At 46.0% G+C, this 19,228-nt stretch overlaps 1 protein-coding gene across 1 annotated transcript in view; it reads right to left on the minus strand.

Annotated features, from left to right (window-relative positions):
• The window catches only part of PNPLA1 (patatin like domain 1, omega-hydroxyceramide transacylase), a 36,824-nt gene extending 25,090 nt beyond the window's left edge, over positions 1-11,734 (minus strand). The window contains 1 exon segment of the mRNA XM_079148446.1: positions 11,042-11,734. Within this exon segment, the coding sequence (XP_079004572.1) occupies positions 11,042-11,246 (205 nt within the window). The 5' untranslated portion in view covers positions 11,247-11,734.
• Between the last annotated feature and the right edge of the window lie 7,494 nt (positions 11,735-19,228).

The following is a 19,228-nucleotide window of genomic DNA, read 5'->3' on the forward strand; positions in this document are numbered from 1 at the left end:
CACAACATTATTTTAATTCTAAGTGCACTGGTTTAAAAATGAATGCACTAAATGCAGCGTGGGGTCCTGGGTTAGGTCTGGGGACAGAGAAAGGCTGTTGGTAGAAAAATGGGTGAAATTCTAATAAAATCTGCAGAACAGTTAATAGTCATGGACCAGCATTGGGGTCTTAGTGTTGACAGCTGTACTGTGATGCTTTCAGGTGTGAACTCAGGGGAACTGGGTGCAGAACATACAGAAGCCCGTATCCTATCTTAGCAACTTTCCTGTAAATCTAGCATTAATTCAAAATAAAATGTTAATTGCTATTAAAAATTCTAAAAGCACAGATAACAAGCAAGCCTGTTAGACACACAGTGCCTGGTGCTCGGAGGGCACAGTAGACACCTGCTGTGCCCTGGTGAGGTACTTTTAGAATGGATGTTCCTCCTGTGTCACCAACACACCCAGAGCTTTACCAGATCTTCCATCCAATGTTTTACTACATACAAGTTCCAAGGTTTGTTTGGGGAAAATAAATCTTTATCCATTTGGTTGGAGAGGCTTAAATGTATAAAATACAAGTTCCTTTGAGTGAGTTGGAAGATGCGTGGTTACAACCACATAATGACACCATTTCTATAGCACTTTATAAAAAGTCCCTGTTGAAAAAAAAAAAAAAAGTCCCTGTTGTATTTCTTATGCCACTTTATTTCACTTTCTTGACCAGTCTGTAAAGGATTGCTTGATCTCTGGAGTTTAGCAAGAAAGCAATCATGTTGCATAACAAAGCAACTTCAGAAATTGTGATTAGAGAGGATGTAGACCCTAGAAATTTAGAGGAATTCCCAGTGCTGATTCTGTGGCATAAACCTGGGAAGATGACTTAATCTCTCTAATCCCTATTTCCTCATTTGTAAAATGATTGTAAATGTGGTACCTGTTTAATAAGGTTGCGAGGGAATTAAAATAAATGGTGCATTAAAACACTTAGCACAGTACCCTGCACATTCTAAGTGTTGGTGATTCTAAATGCTTGGTAAATAGCTATAGCATGACACCAGAATGTGAATCTGAACAGCATATCTTTTTACAGAAAACACTGCCATTTCAGGCAGATAAATAACTCCGGCTCTGGGAATGATTTTTAATGAAGACATTTTGATTCTGAAAATGTACCCAGCAGCCAGGAACTGAAATCCAGTTACATCGGGACACACACACACACACACACACACACACACAAACAGGAATAAATGGAGGTTCTCATTCATATCTTAAAGAACAATGGAGAGACTTCCAGCTTCAGCAATACGATGGGCTGAGCTAAAAGGAAACTCCACAGCTTCTGGGAAAGCAACTAAAAGTCCAGATTAAATAAAATGGAAATAAAATTGCAAGTCATGGTTGAACTCATAAGAAAGAAAAGAAATGAAGATGGACCAGAAAGTCAATGCCAAGAGAAGGAATAGCATGCTCTGGTGGCTGTGGGGCTATCACCAGACCAGAAACTGGCAGGGACAGGGAACAAGGTTGAGGGCTGTCAGGGGGTGGGGTCAAACAGAACTCTACGTAAAGCCAGGACCCTCCCCCAGCTGCTGGGCCACTGAATGGCACCAGTGGCTTTGGAGAAAAACCAGTCAAGCCCCCAAAACAGAATTCCCAAAAGCTGCATGCCAGCATTAAATGTAGTCTAGAACTTAAACTAATACAACCCTATGAAGGAATTAACATGAAACTTGGTCCCAAGTTGGTGATAACCCTGGGGCACCCTGCCTGGGTCAACACTAACCAGCTCTGACCCATCCTTCCACCACCCAAGCCACATAGAATTCCTACAGAAAAATCCAAATCCTCTTGCAGCGGAGCTCACAGTTGCAATCTGAAACACATTAATTGGATCCATGCTGGATTCAGTCATGTTGGTTTGTTTTAATAAGTTCAATTACGTTCTCTAGGATATGATTCAGTTAAGTTTGAAAAATGTTCTTTACCTGTGCTTTTATTTCAAGATAATAGTCTTTTCCTCTTACTGACCCATTAACTCAGCATTCATGCATCAGAAGACTTATTTTGACTTGTTTTGTGACTAATATTGGCCTGGCACTGCAGCAGGGGTGCACGTTTTTTGTTCCTTACCAAAATGTTCGAGGTGTATGTTCTAACCTTAAGTTACCAATGGAGAAGCAGAAGGTGAGGCAGATCACTGGCCACTCAAGGACCTTCGGCACTCAATGCAGCAGGGTTGGAAGGTGGGGCCTCATGGGAGAGGCTCATGTCATGGGGCAGAGCCCTTATGAATGAATTAATGCCATGCCTTTATTGAGGGAATGGGTTAGCTCTCTATCTGCAGAGTTCAGCCTCCTTTTCTTTCATGTACTCTTGCATGCCCTTCCTCTTCTCATCATGAGTTGAAACAATACAAAGGCCTCACCAGAAGCCAAGCAAATGTCGGTGTCATGCCCTTGGACTTCCAAGCTTCCAGAACCATGAGCCCAAACAAACCCCTCTTCTTTATAAATTATTCAGTCTCAAGTGTTCTGTCATAGCATCTGAAAACTGACCAAAACAAATGGTTTTCAAGCTTTAAAAAATGCTAAAAGATTTTCTTTAAATGAATTTAGCAAGAGCCTCCCTGTATGAGATGGACAACAGCAGGTCTGTATTAAGTTGAAGCTGGGCTTTAGGGGTGTCCTCCTCCTGCTTTTCTTCCCCATCCACAGAACTCTGGGACTCCTTGGAAGATAGTCCTCAAAACCATTGACCTAAATGTGGTCTACTTCCAACAAGTCACTTCCTACTCCCAGGGTCTTAATACAGTCATCTGTAAAATAAGGGCCTTCCTTCTTTGACATTCTAATGTTATATGTCACATCTATAACTGTAGAATATTCTCCAAGAGCCAGGCAAACCCCCAAAGAGAAACCAGAGAGATACATTCAGGGGTCCATACCTGCCAACAGCCAGCAATCAAGCAGCTCTTGTTTTATGAGCCCTTGTGGGAGCCGTGAGGCCCACAAGATCTGATTGATCAACCTTTAATCCAGCTGACGAAATGACACAGGACATTTGAAACAATTAGAACAGGACAGCACCAAGTGCTGGGATAGGTGGACAGAGTCTGTGGGCAACTGGACATCACAGCAAGGAGAGAAGGAGTCGGGTGAGGTGGGTGGTGTCAGCCCCTGCCAGCCAACAGACTGGCTCCATCTGTGATCATGAGTCACAGTCTTGGTCCCACGAAGGGGACAGAGTGTCTCCATCATTTCAGATCACCCGTCATGGTTTGTGACAGAGGGTGTAACCTGTCCCCAATATCCACTCCTCCTCCTCCTTAATCTGTGAACCTCCAATGGTTAGCTGGACTTGTGGCTTTCCAAATGACATCTGCACTCTCCAGCCTCCTTTGCTGACAGGTAGGGCCTGTGACTAAGCTTTGGTCCCTGGGATGTGGGGCTGCCAGGATGGCGCGTCACCTCCGAGGTCCTTCCCAGAGAGGGAGGGACGTGTCTTCCCTTTCCCCTTTCTGACTGGCTGGCATGAGGACACGCTGGAGCCCTCTTGGGAGCACAGGGAGAGGCCACACCTGTGAGAAGGTGAGCTGCAGGGCTGAGGACAAGGTCTGCAGGGACAAGAGCCCCCTCTGTCTTGGTTAAGCCTCCGTTGACCCAACCGAGGCGGCTCTGCCCACAGCTTTTTGGGTTTGCATGACGTGATGCTTGAGAGCTTCCAGGGCGAGTTCCTGGGGACACTGCTGACTCCCAGAGGGAGGCTGTGGGAGGGGAGGCAGAAGTCTCCTCCGTGGCTCGGAGCTAAACGGAGGCGGGCGAGGCCAAATGGGTTTCCTGGAACCAGAGGGGATGGAGGGATGCGGGGAGTGTGGACGCTGGGGCCAGACCAGCGTTGGTGTGAACCCCAACATCCTCATTGCTAAACTCCACCCAGAAAGTCTCAGGAGAGCGTGGCCACTGGGACACATGATCTGACTGGGGAAAATTCGGTAACTTTTGTCCTCAGAATCCGAGAGCTGTCTGGTGGCCATTGCTCTTCTGGTCTCTGTGACAAATGCCGCCTTACAGCAGATGGAATAAGGGCCCTGATGGCAACCAAGAGGACCCCTCAGAGGAGGGGACATCTGAGGTAGGCCTTGAGGAGGGAGAGAAGGAGCCAACAACAGGGAAGTGAGGGGATGGCACCTCTAGAAGAGGGGACAGGTGGTCAGACACAGGGATGTGACCACCCTAGACCACAGTGGAAGTGAAGAGGGGCGGTCCCAGCACCAACACTCAGTCCTGCCCTTCTTCTGGACCGACATCTTTAAACACTTTATCTTGGGTTTGGGGGTTTGGGACAGAGGGGTGAGTTGGCACGTTAAGAAGGCAGGGTGAGAAAATCATTTATAACAGAGGACAAACAGTCACACGAGCCTAGCTACCAACTTGTTATGGGTCGGATGTGAAGTGTCACCCAAAAGCTACGTGTGAAACGATGCAAGAAGGTTCAGAGAAGAAATGACTGGGTCGTGACAGCCTTAACCCAGTCAGTGAGTTAATCCCCTGATGGGATTAACTGAGTGGTAACTGAGGCATTACATGTCCAGAATAGGTAAACCTAAAGAGACGGAAAGTAGATGAGCGGCTGTCAGAGAGGAATTAAGAAGTGGCAACTAAAGGATAGAAGATTTCCTTGGGGGATAATTAAAATGCTCTAAGATTGATTGTAGTCATGATTTCACAACTCTGTGAATGTATGAAAAACCATACATTATTGTGTTATATATTTTAAAGGGGTGAATTGGATGGTATGTGAATTATATTTCAATAAAGTTATTTCTAAAAATGGGGGTGGGAAAGGGGAGAGAAAGAAAAAACAGCCATAAGAGCCTCTGTAACACACGATTCCATCCACGTTTTCTCAGAGTGGGCTGTGCAGGAATGGGCGACGAGGACATTTGGAGGTCAGCGCCCCTGGCCTGGTCAGTCTTGCTGTTTATGGCTTAGCCAGAGGATCTCTCAGAAACTCATCCAGCCTGAAGCTGCTACAGAGAAGTTGTTTTTCTCAACTCTGAAAAAACCCACTTCCCATTAATATCAGATCCGGGAAATGGCTAGTCCGGGATGTGATAGGCATGTCACATCGAATGCTCTCCTGCTCATTGCCATAGTCTTGCTCAGAGTCATAGATCTTGGGTTGGTCTCCACCTTGACCACACATGGGGACCACCTGGGAGCTTTAATAAACAGGGATGCCCAGCACTGTCCCCAGATTTAATTAGTGTGGGAAGAACCTGGGTGATCCTAAGTGCAGCCAAGATTGAGGGTCCTGATGAACAGTTTGTTGTTGTTTGTACCAGGGATTAAACCCAGGGGTGCTTAACCACTGAGCCACATCCCAGCTGTTTTAAAATATTTTATGTAGAGACAGGGTCTCGCTGAGTTGCTGAGGCTGGCTTTGAACTCGAGATCCTCCTGCTGAGCCCTTCCTGAGCCGCTGGGATTGCAGGCGTGTGCCACTGCACTGGGCTGATTGAACAGTTTTTAACGACCAGAAGAGACTGTCAAAATTGTGACATAGAGTGTGATAAGTAGCCTATCATGAAATGCTCCTTTTAGACTTATGTTACTGGGTCACTATATAAACAAGTCTGTGTCACTGAGTTTCAGTCCATGAGCTGGAAACCTCGGGTTCCAGGAGCAGCAGCCTGGGTAGGGGGCAGCCTTGCAGCTCTGCTTGGGTCTCTCCAAGGCGTGGCTCCCTTTCTCCAGGCTTTCCCCAGAGCAGCCCTCCCTGAGCCCAAGCCCACTTCTCTGAAACCCTGGCCTCAGCTGACGTGTTCTACCCCCACGCAGTGACACCATGCTGCTGCTCTGTCATGTTGGCATGCTGCGTTCTTGCTCAGAAGCCTGGGTTCCTGCCCAACCTGTCTCTACCTGCCCAGCTTCCACTCACCCTTCAATCACTAGCTCAGCCGTCAATTCCAGGTGGCTTTCCATGACTGGAGGTGTTTGCTCACTCCTATGCCTTTTAATTTTCTAACATCCAGTTGGAACTTTCTTGCATGAGGCTTATTTGGTGGCTGCCTTCAAGTTTCAGTAGACTGTCAGCTCTTTGAGGGCAAAGCAGTTTAATTTGGTTTATATCTTTGTTTCCTCTGCAGGGCCTAGTATATGTTCAACTAACACTGTAGAAACAAGGGAGAGAGAGAGGAAGGGCTTGCTAAGCAATTTTATGGGGAGAAATGTACCAAGCAGTAGCTTAAATGGGAATGGGATTTCAAGTCTACCAAATATCCATTCTTCAGTAAGAAAAGAGTTTTCTCAAAATTATACAAGTTGTATTTTTCAAAGTATACAAGTTGTGTTTTTCCAAAATACAACTTTGAGTTATTTTTCCAATCCTACTTCAGATCCAATTGGAAATTTTGGAAGCCCACTGGTTGTCATGGAGACCACCTCCAAGAATGTGAAGGTGAATGAATGAATGAATGAATGAATGAACATTTACTTCATCTCTGATGAAAACCAGGCACCGAGAACATGAACTGAAATTGAATTCCATGCATGTATGGTTTTGTCAGGATGAACCCAACTACTGTGTATGACTATAACGCTCTGATTTAAAAAGAAAGAAAGAAGAGAAAACCAGGCACTGTGTTAAGCACTTTACCAACGTTTTCAAGCCTCTCCATCAGCCCTGTCATAGAACGAGGAATGCCAGTCAGGAAACGAACCCTTCACTGTCTCAGCTTTCACAGGAACAAACAACCTCAAGACAGAAAAGCTCAGTCTTGGGAATAAAGAACAGAGATGTGTCCTTGTAGGGGACAGACCCTGGAACCATGTGTTTAAGAATTTGTTAAAAAAAAAAAAAAAGAGAGAGAGAGACTAATCTTGGGTTACATGCATATAGCACAATTATTTATGCATAAAATACAGACGATCTGACAAACATTCAGAACTCTTGGGAGTGTTCAACAAGGTCCCTGAAAACAAGATCAGTATGCAAAACCCATAACATTCCTTTTTATCAGTGATAATCCATTAGATCTGAAAATGTCCCAGAAAAAAAGAACTCATAGCAACAAAAACTATAAGACTCTCAGAAACAAACCCAATAAAAGACATACAAAATCTTCACTGAAGGACAAAAAGACCAGAATAAATAGACAGATTATATTTATAAATGGGAAGATGTAATTTCAATCAAGATCCCAACAGAGCTTTCCTAGGGTGGGACAAAGAATAACAGAGGCAGCTGGGCTTGGTGGTACACGCCTGTAATCCCTGCACTCAGGAGGCTGAGGCGCGAGGATCACAAGTTCAAAGCCAGCCTCAGTTACTTAGTGAGACCCTTTCTCAAAATAAGAATAAAAAGGGCTGGGGATCTGGCTCAGTGATTAAGTCACCCTAGGTTCAATCCCCAGTACCAAAAAGAAAAAAAAAAAAAAAAAAAGAGGAGAAGAAGAAGGAGGAGGAGGAGGAGGAGAATAATAATAATAATAATAGCGGCAATATTTGCAGAATAAAGAAGGAGTGGGAAGGACTTGCCATATGAGATGCATCCCTATCATAAGGCTATGATGTTTAGTATAGTGTAATTTGGAGCAGAAATTAGGCCACTTAGACAACAGAAACTTGGAGAGACTCTAAGGAGAGTTTCACAGGAATGCAGGAACTTGAACAACCAGAGCTGTGTTCTAAGCGAGGAGGGCTGCCTCTAGCTGGTCATCGCACAGCAAAACAAGAAATTAGGTCGTCCCTCATCCTACCAACACAATAAATTCCAGATGGATGAACCTAAACATGAAAGACTTAAAATTTTTTTGAAAGACAACAGAGAAGCAACCATTGTAATGAAGATTAAAAAAATACACATCATAAGAAGAAAAGCTGGGTCCATTTGACTGCATTAAAATTTCCTGAATGACAAAGGACAACAGAAAGAAAAAGACAATTTCAGAGCAGGGAATATAGGTGCGAGGGCTAGAACTGATCACCAGCGTACAGAATAAACAAAGAACACCTAGAGGTTAAAGAAGAAGATAACTCAGGAGGAAAAACCAAACAGGGGCAAGGTCACGAGCAGGCAAGTGACAGAGGAGGAAGCAAAAGGATCCGGAACAGGTAGAGGCTCACCCTCACTGGCGATCAGGACATGCAGGTTAAAGAAGCCAAATCCCTGAGAGAATTCCACAACACGTTAGATTGACACAAAACTTTCAAGTCTGACACTACCAAGGATAGATGACTCTGTGGGGGAAATCAGAGCTCATATATGCTGCTTGGGGTTGAACTGGTACAACTATTTGGAGAGTAATTCAGCCAAGTGTAGCTGATCTGGGCCCTGCTGTCTACACAGTCAGCATCCCCCTGACATGCTTTGTCGAGAGGCAGTGTGGTTTCAAGGGCAAGACAGTGTAGACTCTGGCCAGACTGAATTCAAATTCTACCTTTATCAAGTCTTGTTTGTACAAACCTTAGGCAAGTTATGTAAGCATTTTGTGACTCAGTTTCCTCCTCTATAAAATGGGATAATAATAGTTTTCACCACGGAGTTTGTTGTGAGTACTGAATGAGTTAATGTGCCAAAGAAAGAGAACAGGGCCTAACATAAAGGAAGTGCCAGTTACGAGTAAATTACCTGGCAGTTCAAGTGCCGAATGAGGCTGGAGGGTCATGGGAGTCTCATAAACGCTGAGTGGAAAGAGCAAGGCCCACAGGCACCTCACCCTTCCCTGAAGTATTCATGATCACGAGCAGCAGCACATTCTGGACCTTGATCCCACAGACCGGAGGCCTTTTCACAGGTGTCAGTGAAAAGGTCTCCTGTGGGTCACTCCTGCCACAGGCTGGCCAAGTAGGTTTTTGCTGGTATTTATCAAATTGAATGCGCCGAATCTACTTGGAAAACTTTGGACACCAGATGGTGAAGACAACATCGACTCACTCAGATGGCATATTTGGAGAATTCGATATAGAGACAGGATGGCGGGTGCCTTGGAGTGGGAGGCAAGGCTGGCACCTGGAGAGGGAGAGATCTCCCCAGGGAGCCAGGGCACTCCAAAGCAGGAGGTCTGTGATGCCAGGACAAGGAGCGGGGACCAGCCAGGGCTCTCGACCCATCCCCTTTCTGAAGACCCGCCTGGGGGTCCATTGGGTGATAGAGGCACAGAATGCTTCACAAGAGAAGACTGTACTTAAAAAAAATCTGGAACAATCCATGCTGACAGCACTGGCCGCAGGAGCGGGAGTGGGATGGGGGCCGCAGAGTGAGCAGGCTTTTTCTCCACTCTGTATGCTTTTGTTGTTTGACTTTCACTTATTCCTTGTGAAATGTTAAAAATAAAACATTACCTTGCACACACGAGGTACTCAGCCAGTGGGCATTGCTACTATTCTTAAAAGCAAAGATTTCCGCCCAGCTGAGTGAGGTCCCAGGCAGGAAGGCTGCCTTTTCTGCTACCCATTCCTCCTCACCTGGGGCAGCTGGGCCTTCGGCAAGTTTCTCTGGCTGTCTCTTCAAATGCAATCATTCTGGTGGTCCTCGCCACCAGCCCCACTCATCCCTCAACCTAGAAATACCCCGCCCTCCCCAACCCGCTGTGCCCAGTTCAGAGCGTTGACAGGTTACCAGGTGCTTTTATGAGCAGTTCCCGTGCTAGCCCACCGAGTCCTTCAGCAACCCTGGGAAGCGGCCACTATTTGGATCTCCCTTCTACAGTGAAAAAGACGGAGACGCAGAAAACTCAAGAACTCGCTTCCAGGTCCCGGGTCTTGAAACAGCAGCGCATGCGCATGCTCTCTGCCGCCGCCCCCACCCCCAGCACGCCGTCTGCATCCCATCAAGCCGGTGCTCATAGGTGTCAGCGTGAGGTAGGAGCTGGGCTCCAGATGCCCCTCCAATCCCGCCTCCCACTGTCTTCCTCCATTCCCCCACCCTCACCCTATAGCTTCTGGGCTGTTCCTCTCTGTGCAGGTCATGCTTGGATGTCACCTCCCCCCAACCACTTATAGCCCCCAGCCAGGTGCAGTGGCATGCCTGTAATCCCAGCCCTTTGGGAGACTGAGGCAGAAGGATCACAAGTTCAAGGCGGGCCTCAGCAATTTAGTGAGATCCTGTCTCAGAGTGAAAAAAAAAAAAAAAAAAAAAAAGATCTGGGGATGCAGCTCAGTGGTAGGGGTTTCTGGGCCCAGAACTACTACTACTACTACTACTAATTATAATACTATAAAATAAAACATGGTCCCCACTTTATCCTCTGTCACTGTCCTGTTGTAATTCATTCTAGATTCTATCATCTCCTGACATTGCTTTAGAAGTTTCCTTGTTTGAACGCTTATTATCTTTCTTTTTTTCTCGAATTTCTGCCCCCTGAGAGCCTGGAAGATGACTGAATGCCCCCAGCAGCATGGTGGTTGGCTGGGTGATCGGGCTGGTGCTCTGGGGCAGCTGGGAGGCTGCTCTGTGGTCCTCCCTCTGGGTCTGCAGTGTGGCCCCATCCTTCTATCTAAGGACCGTGGACTAGCAGAGCAGAAGATGAAGTGAGAGCTGCCATATTCTGCCCCCCCCCCTGATTTCCAGTTTCTCCCCCTCAAGTCCCCACCCCCCTACGTTCCCCCCACCTCAGGGTTCTCATCTCTCCAGTCACCTGGAAAGGGTGAACAAATCCATCTCACCAAGCTGGTGGACCTGACCTGTCTCCCCTCCCAAGGTTATTTGCATTTGAAAAGAGGTCACAAAAAGCAGCTCTTAACCCACATGTGACTGTGTCCTGGTCTAACTTCTGACACGGGATGTTAAGAGAGATACTGTCTGTCCCTCACCTGGGCCCTGAGACACAGGGCAGCCCACAGGTAAGGATGTTGAGGGAGAGGGAGAGAGGCTGGGTCCACATTCACCCAGTGGGTCAAAGGCTGTGACCTCGCAGACTTCAAAGCTGCCCACTGTCCCACTGACCCATCTCCTCCTTTCCTGCCTCCCAGGCCTGGTTTTGTCCCCCAAAACATCTCCAAAGCATCCTCGAGCTCTGCTTTGATGACGCCCTCCAGAACAAAGCCCTTACCCATCTCGATCCCGCAGATGACCAGGGCGGCAATCACAGCACCCGCCGACGTCCCTGCGAAGCGATGGGCTGTGTCCAGCATCCGAGGCGCCAGATCCCGAAGGGCATCCACAGCCCCAGCCTGGTAGTAGGAGAGGAATCCACTGCCAGAGAAGGAGATGGAATGAGGGGTGTCTGGGTCCCCTTTGAACACCTGCTCTTCCATCGCCTCAGCCTCCGGCCTCCCACAGGGAGGAGGGACCACCGTTCAGAGCCTGCTTGCCTCAGCCGGGCCTGCCAATCCCCTGTGGGAACTTGCTGTCAGCTTCTCTGCCAACCCAGAGCCTGGAACGTGGCCGTCTCTACAGGGTTGGCCTGGGCACCCACGGGTGGTTCAGACAACCACCGTCTGGACCTGTTCAATTCTGCCAGGAGGCAGTCTCAAAGCTTGGAAAGAGGCTGCAGACACAGGACAAGGTGCAGAAGGTCCTCCAAATATGTGAGCCGGGTCCTGGTCCTGCGACCCCCCCCCAGCTGGCTTCATTGCTTGGCAGGATTCATGTCTGGCACAGACTCAGCCCTCTGCCTGTCCCTGGAACACCTGGGAGTGTTCACGGCTCCTTGCATAGGGCCATGCCCAAGAGGAGGACGCCACCAAAACCCTCGGTGAGAGGCTTTGCACGCCCAGTTGCCAAACCTCTGCCAATGGCTCTGTGTGCACCTCCCTCCCTGACATGCTGCGATGGTGAAGGAGTCACAAGCCACCTCCCTCCAGGACAGCATCCCCTCCTCCTAGAGGCTGGACTGTCAAGGTGGCTTTCAACAGACCAGATCGGGGACACGCCCCTCCCTGGCTCCTGCAATCTGTGCGTATATGTGATGTGCTGCATAATTATTTTTATTTGTTCTTACATAAGCACCCTTTTGTTTATTCACTTGTTTGTTCTCATGTTAGGATTGCCACAAGCAAAATTGTAAAGGAAGACAAGTTTGGCTTCAGGGGTGGGACCCACCACACATGAAGTCCCTTCTCCTGGACCTTTCACCAACCCTTTGGCCCTTGTCAGCACTTTCTCACCAAGCCACAAACCTTGAGGCTACCCTCTAAGTGTCCAGGAAGAAACCCAACCTGAAATCTAGATCATTCTGAGCCTTTAGGACCTCTTCCTACTTTGAAATGAGAAGCTGGAGATGGACAGTATTTAACCCCAAGAATGAACAGCTTGGGAGGTCCCCGTGGGGGGTCTCAGGGTCAGGCAGAGATGTTTTGGCAAAGGAGATGGTCGATGGAGACCAGGTTAGCTAGAGGACGTGCCCGCCCTCTGTGGAGGATGGGCCTCCCTTCCAGCCCCCAAGTTGCACCACTAAGCACTAATGTGGAAAGACCACGTCTCTCCACTCCCCCTGGAGAACATAGTGGCAAGGGCAGAAGTAGAGTGGAGACAGCAAGTCCCCACCCACTTCCCAGTGGAGGCCAGTCTCTCTGGAGGAGGTGAGATCAATACCTTCCCTGGTCCTGGGAGCTTTACCAACTCTGGTGTCCTCGATGATCTAAACTGGACTTCCACAATGAGGGCAGTGCCCAGGATTCAGTTAGGAGGGCACCTTCTGTCTTGTGTCGATATAATTACCTCAGTTTGGGAAGAGAGCTTTTGATGAGATGAGTGTGCAACAGAGAAAATGTGTGTGTGGGTGTGTGTGCGTGTGTGAGTGTGCACGCGTGCATGTGCACGCAGAGGTAGGAGGCATACCTCTGGGGTGGAGACTGGGAGTGTGACAGGGTGGCCATCGGCTTTCAGAACAGCAGACCCTCCTTCCTGGGAAAGTCAGGTCAGCTCTGTGGCCAGACCTGGGAGCAAGCAGAAGCTCCGCCCCCCCAGCTTCTTGGGAATGAGACAAACAAAAGTGGAATAACCAGAGACCCGCGCAAGGCAATCTGTAATTAAGAACTAAATTGTGCAAGGTTGAGATTGCTGCCAGCAGTTCAGAGGGGAGGGAGAGCAGCGTGGCTGCTGTCAGCCGGCAGTGGGAGGAGCTGTGGGCCGGGGGACTTGAGGGGGCTGAGGGGGTGCCTTGGACAAAGATCAGTGTGAGCTCGTTCCAGGGGAGGGAAATGGTGATGGGCTCAGAGTCCCAGCGTGAAGGCTCCCAGCTCTGCTGTCTACAGGCAGTGGGATCTGATTCTCCACGCCTCGGCTGTCCTTGTCTGCTAAAGAGACAATAATTCCTCTGCTCCGTGGCAGTAAAGTGGAAAGATAATGGCTGTAAAGGCCTGGCAGGTGGTGTGTCTGCCATCAGAGGGGAGTAAAGTCCAATGCTCTGGAACACGTGGACCTGGAGATAAGGTGGAATAGCAAGGCGAGGTGGGAGGAGGAAAGCTGCATCCCTGTGCCACACGCAGGGGAGCCTGGGGCTGAAGGAAGGACGACAGTGGCTGCCAGGCCAGGGTGGCAGCGGAAGGAAGACCAGTAAGTGAAGCCATTGCCACAGAAGACTCCCAGGACGCGGAGGCTGGTTGGAAGGGCAGGGTGAGTCACAGTTGATGCTGCAATATGGGCCCGAAGGTAGGGAGGGGTGGGCTGCCTTTGTCAGACTTAGGGAAACTGGACAGAGGATGATTTTACTTTTAAGATGTGTCCAAAGTGGAACCAGACATGGCAGGGATGGCTCCAGTGTGAGGGACAGGGACTCTGCCATTAAGGTGGGAAGGGGGCGGGGCAGATGAAGGTCCCGCTGAAGGGGAAGATGGCTATGGGCAAACACCTCCTTCTGGGTCCTCTGGAGAGTCCCAGTGAAACAGGAAGCAAGGCCACCTGCTCTACACAGGCTGCAGCGGCCTGTGTTCAACAAGTGCACTTAGTCCTCAGTCCCAAGCAGATGCCAGAGACCGCTACAGGGAGGCACAGCCTCCGTGCAAACAAGAAAATCAGAAATCCACAGCTACACGTGAGAAGACCCTAGTGCAGCTGGGACTCAGAGTGGTCTCCACATTTCATGGGGGCTGAGGAGCAAAGGCCCTCAGCGTTGAACAATTGAGAATGTTCTTCTCACTTCACCTTGTTCCTGACATCACACTTAAGGCCCTCAGGACTTCAAGGGAATGACATTGAGGAAGAATCACTTCCCAACACTTCTGCATTTGATTTGTCGAGTTGTCGCGTGACCTTCTCAGGTGTTGCTTAAAACCAAGTTCACACTTCTCATGACTGAGCGGTCACATTCAAGAAACAAAATTGCTGATTGCATATAAGTCCAACAAAACAACCCACAATCAGTGCACAGAGGAACCTGTAGTTGCCACAAGTATGAGGACTTATGCAGAAGGTCTGCAAAGCCACTCGGGATGACTCTCAGGAAGGAGGATGGTTTAGATTCCAGGTTGGCTTTTCAAAAGATGGTACGCCACCTCTGCTCACATCTTGAAAACAGAAATTTAGTGGAGAACCTTGTTGTTATTTGATACAAGAGTGTGACTGTCACAGCACCACTGATCAATATTCTTAAAAACAAAAAATAGTTAACCTGAATCTGAGGGCTAACTTCTGGTTCCCAGAATATACCATGTATGAAGGCACAAGTTAAATGCTGCTGGGTACCAACGATCCAACGAGGTGAGACTGTGGTGAGACTGGCAGAAAACCATGACTGACTGCACAGCAGCTGTCTCCAGCCCAGTTATTCCTTGTCTGAATCCCTGTTGAGCAACTGAGAAGACTGAGACTTAATATCCCACCTCCTTTGCAGCTAAGGGTGCTGACAAGGCCCACTTTTAGGGGGAAACCCTTTGGGTGGTGCATTAGGAAGATTTTACTTCTTTTCTCTTACCTACCCTACCTGAAAAATAAAGTGGGGCTGTCACAATTAATTGAATGGTCCCCTAAAACTGTAACTTGACTTTTGAAATGTGCAAATTAATTTTTGAAGACTCAATCAACAAACATACAGGTGTATCCTCTGTGAAGTGAGAGTGTTTAAACTTTTCTAAAAGTCAGGAATTTAAAAATGTACATTGAGGAACGAGAGACAAAGTTTGGCCCAGTTGAGATGGGGACAGAGCTTGCTTACTCTCCAACAGGTCGTCCTTTTGTATGACCTTGAAATCATCCATTCAGGCTAACAGTATCTTCTTCTCCTGGTGAAATAGGTCAGACAGACACTAAAGCCCCCCAAATAGTACAACAAACACCCACATTCCCACCAGACAGATTAAACGAATCTTAGCATTTCACTACATCTTGACCAAATATTTCTTTGATTTTAAAGAAATGAAACATCATAGATGGAGGCAAAACCTCCTTTGAACTCTTTGCTGATCTCAATCTCGCCTCTTTCTCCATGGGAAACCAGTTTCCACATTAGTGAGACAATCTTTCTCTCCCATGGTCTCACGCTTTTCTTTTTTAAGTACAAGGGATTGAACCCAGGGTGCTCAACCTCTCGGCAGCATCCCCAGCCCTTTTCATTTTTTATTTATTTATTATTTTTATTTTTTATTTTTTAAATTTATTTTTATTATAAACAAATGGGATACATGTTGTTTCTGTTTGTACATGGAGTAACAGCATACCATTTGCATATTCACATATTTACATAGAGTAATGATGTTTGATTCATTCCATTATTTTTTTCCTCCCCCCCACCCCTCCCACCTCTCTTTTCCCTCTATACAGTCCCTCCTTCCTCCATTCTTGTCCCCCTCCCACCCCCCATTAAGTGTCATCATCCACTTATTAGTGAGATCATTCCTCTTTTGGATTTTTGAGATTGGCTTATCTCACTTAACATGATATTCTCCAATTTCATCCATTTGCCTGCAAATGCCATAATTTTATTATTCTTTATAGCTGAGTAATATTCCATTGTATATATATACCACAGTTTCTTTATCCATTCATCAATTGAAGGGCATCTAGGTTGGTTCCATAGTCTGGCTATTGTGAATTGAGCCGCTATGAACATTGATGTGGCTGTATCTCTGTAGTGTGCTGATCTTAAGTCCTTTGGGTATAGGCCGAAGAGTGGGATAACTGGGTCAAATGGTAGGTCCATTCCAAGTTTTCTAAGGAATCTCCACACTGCTTTCCAGAGTGGCTGCACTAATTTGCAGCCCTACCACCAATGTATGAGTGTACCTTTTTCCCCACATCCTCTCCAACACCTATTGTTGCTTGTGTTCTTGATAATTGCCATTCTAATTGGGGTGAGATGGAATCTTAGTGTAGTTTTGATTTGCATTTCTCTTATTATTAAAGATGGTGAACATTTTTTCATGTCTGTTGATTGCTTGTAGATCTTCTTCTGTGAAGTGTCTGTTCATATCCTTAGCCCATTTGTGGATTGGGTTATTTGTATTCTTGGTGTAGAGTTTTTTGAGTTCTTTATATATTCTGGAAATTAGTGCTCTATCTGAAGTATGAGTGGCAAAGATAACCTCCCACTCTGTAGGCTCTCTCTTTGCATTGCTGATAGTTTCCTTTGCTGAGAGAAAGCTATTTAGTTTGAATCTATCCCAGTTATTGATTCTTGCTTTTATTTCTTGTGCTATGGGAGTCCTGTTAAGGAAGTCTGATCCTAAGCCGACAAGGTGAAGATTTGGACCTACTTTTTCTTCTATAAGATGCAGGGTCTCTGGTCTGATTTCAAGGTCCTTGATCCATTTTGAGTTGAGTTTTGTGCAGGGTGAGAGATAGGGGTTTAGTTTCATTCTGTTGCATATGGATTTCTAGTTTTCCCAGCACCATTTGTTGAAGAGGCTATCTTTTCTCCATTGCATATTTTTGGCACCTTTGTCTAGTATGAGAAAATTGTATTTATTTGGGTTTGTGTCCGTGTCCTCTATTCTGTACCATTGATCTACCTGTCTATTTTGGTGCCAATACCATGCCGTTTTTGTTACTATTGCTTTGTAGTATACTTGAAGTTCTGGTATTGTGATACCCCCTGTTTCATTCTTCCTGCTAAGGATTGCTTTAGCTATTCTGGGTTTCTTATTCTTCCAGATGAATTTCATGGTTGCTTGCTCTATTTCCGTGAGGTACGTCATTGGGATTTTAATTGGAATTGCATTGAATCTGTATAGCACTTTTGGTAGTATGGTCATTTTGACAATATTAATTCTGCCTATCCAAGAACATGGGCGATCTTTCCATCTTCTAAGGTCTTCCTCAATTTCTTTCTTCAATGTTTTGTAGTTTTCATTGTAGAGATCTTTTACCTCTTTGGTTAGATTGATTCCCAAGTACTTTTTTTTTTTTTTTTTTTTTGAGGCTATTGCAAAAGGGGTTGTTTTCCTCATTTCCCTTTCAGCTGTTTCGTCACTTGCGTATAAAAATGCTTTAGATTTATGCGTGTTGATTTTATAGCCTGCTATTTTGCTGAATTCATTGATGAGGTCTAGAAGTTTTCTGGAGGAGGTTTCTGGATCCTCTAAATATAGAATCATGTCATCAGCAAATAGTGACAGCTTAAGTTCCTCTTTTCCTATTTGTATCCCTTTAATTTCTTTGGTCTGCCTAATTGCTCTGGCTAGAGTCTCGAGGACAATGTTGAATAGAAGTGGTGAAAGAGGACATCCCTGTCTTGTTTCTGGTTTTTTTTTTAAATTTATTTATTTATTTATTTTTTTAATGTAAACAAATGGGATACATGTTGTTTCTCTGTTTGTACATGGCGTAAAGGCATACCATTTGTGTAATCATAAATTTACATACAGTAATGTTTGATTCATTCTGTTATTTTTTCCCTTCCCCCCCCCCCTCCCACCCCTCTTTACCCTCTATACAGTACTTTCTTCCTCCATACTTGCCCCCCTCCCTAACCCTAACTCTAACCCTAACATTAACCCTTCCCTCCCCCCCATTATGTGTCATCCTCCACTTATTAGCGATATCATTCGTCCTTTGGCTTTTTGAGATTGGCTTATCTCACTTAGCATGATATTCTCCAATTTCATCCATTTGCCTGCAAATGCCATAATTTTGTCATTCTTTATGGCTGAGTAATATTCCATTGTATATATATACCACAGTTTCTTTATCCATTCATCAATTGAAGGGCATCTAGGTTGGTTCCATAGTCTGGCTATTGTGAATTGAGCAGCTATGAACATTGATGTGGCTGTATCTCTGTAGTATGCTGATTTTAAGTCCTTTGGGTATAGGCCAAGGAGTGGGATAGCTGGGTCAAATGGAGGGTCCATTCCAAGTTTTCTAAGGAATCTCCACACTGCTTTCCAGAGTGGCTGCACTAATTTGCAACCCCACCAGCAATGTATGAGTGTACCTTTCTCCCCACATCCTCGCCAACACCTGTTGCTTGTATTTTTGATAATCGCCATTCTAATTGGGGTGAGATGGAATCTTAGGGTGGTTTTGATTTGCATTTCTCTTATTACTAGAGATGTTGAACATTTTTTCTTATGTTTATTGATTGCTTGTACATCTTCTTCTGTGAAGTGTCTGTTCATTTCCTTAGCCCATTTGTCGATTGGATTATTTGTATTGTTGGTGTAGAGATTTTTGAGTTCTTTATAGATTCTGGAGATTAGTGCTCTATCTGAAGTATGATTGGCAAAGATATTCTCCCACTCTGTAGGCTCTTTCTTCACATTACTGATAGTTTCCTTTGCTGAGAGAAAGCTTTTTAGTTTGAATCTATCCCAGTTATTGATTCTTGCTTTTATTTCTTGTGCTATGGGAGTCCTGTTGAGGAAGTCTGGTCCTAGGCCGACATGTTGAAGATCGGGACCTACTTTTTCTTCTATAATCTGCAGAGTCTCTGGTCTGATTCCAAGGTCCTTAATCCATTTTGAGTTGAGTTTTGTGCAGGGTGAGAGATAGGGGTTTAGTTTCATTCTGTTGCATATGGATTTCCAATTCTCCCAGCACCATTTGTTGAAGAGGCTATCATTTCTCCATTGCATATTTTTGGCGCCTTTGTCTAATATTAGAAAGTTGTATTTATTTGGGTTTGTGTCCATGTCCTCTATTCTGTACCATTGATCTACCTGTCTATTTTGGTACCAGTACCATGCCGTCTTTGTTACTATTGCTTTGTAATAAAGTTGAAGTTCGGGTATTGCGATACCCCCTGCTTCATTTTTCCTGCGAAGGATTGCTTTAGCCATTCTGGGTTTCTTATTCTTCCAGATGAATTTCATGATTGCTTGCTCTATTTCTGTAAGGTACGTCATTGGGATTTTAATTGGAA

Source organism: Sciurus vulgaris, assembly GCF_902686455.1.
Source record: "Sciurus vulgaris genome assembly, chromosome: 7".
Classification (NCBI taxonomy): domain Eukaryota; kingdom Metazoa; phylum Chordata; class Mammalia; order Rodentia; family Sciuridae; genus Sciurus; species Sciurus vulgaris.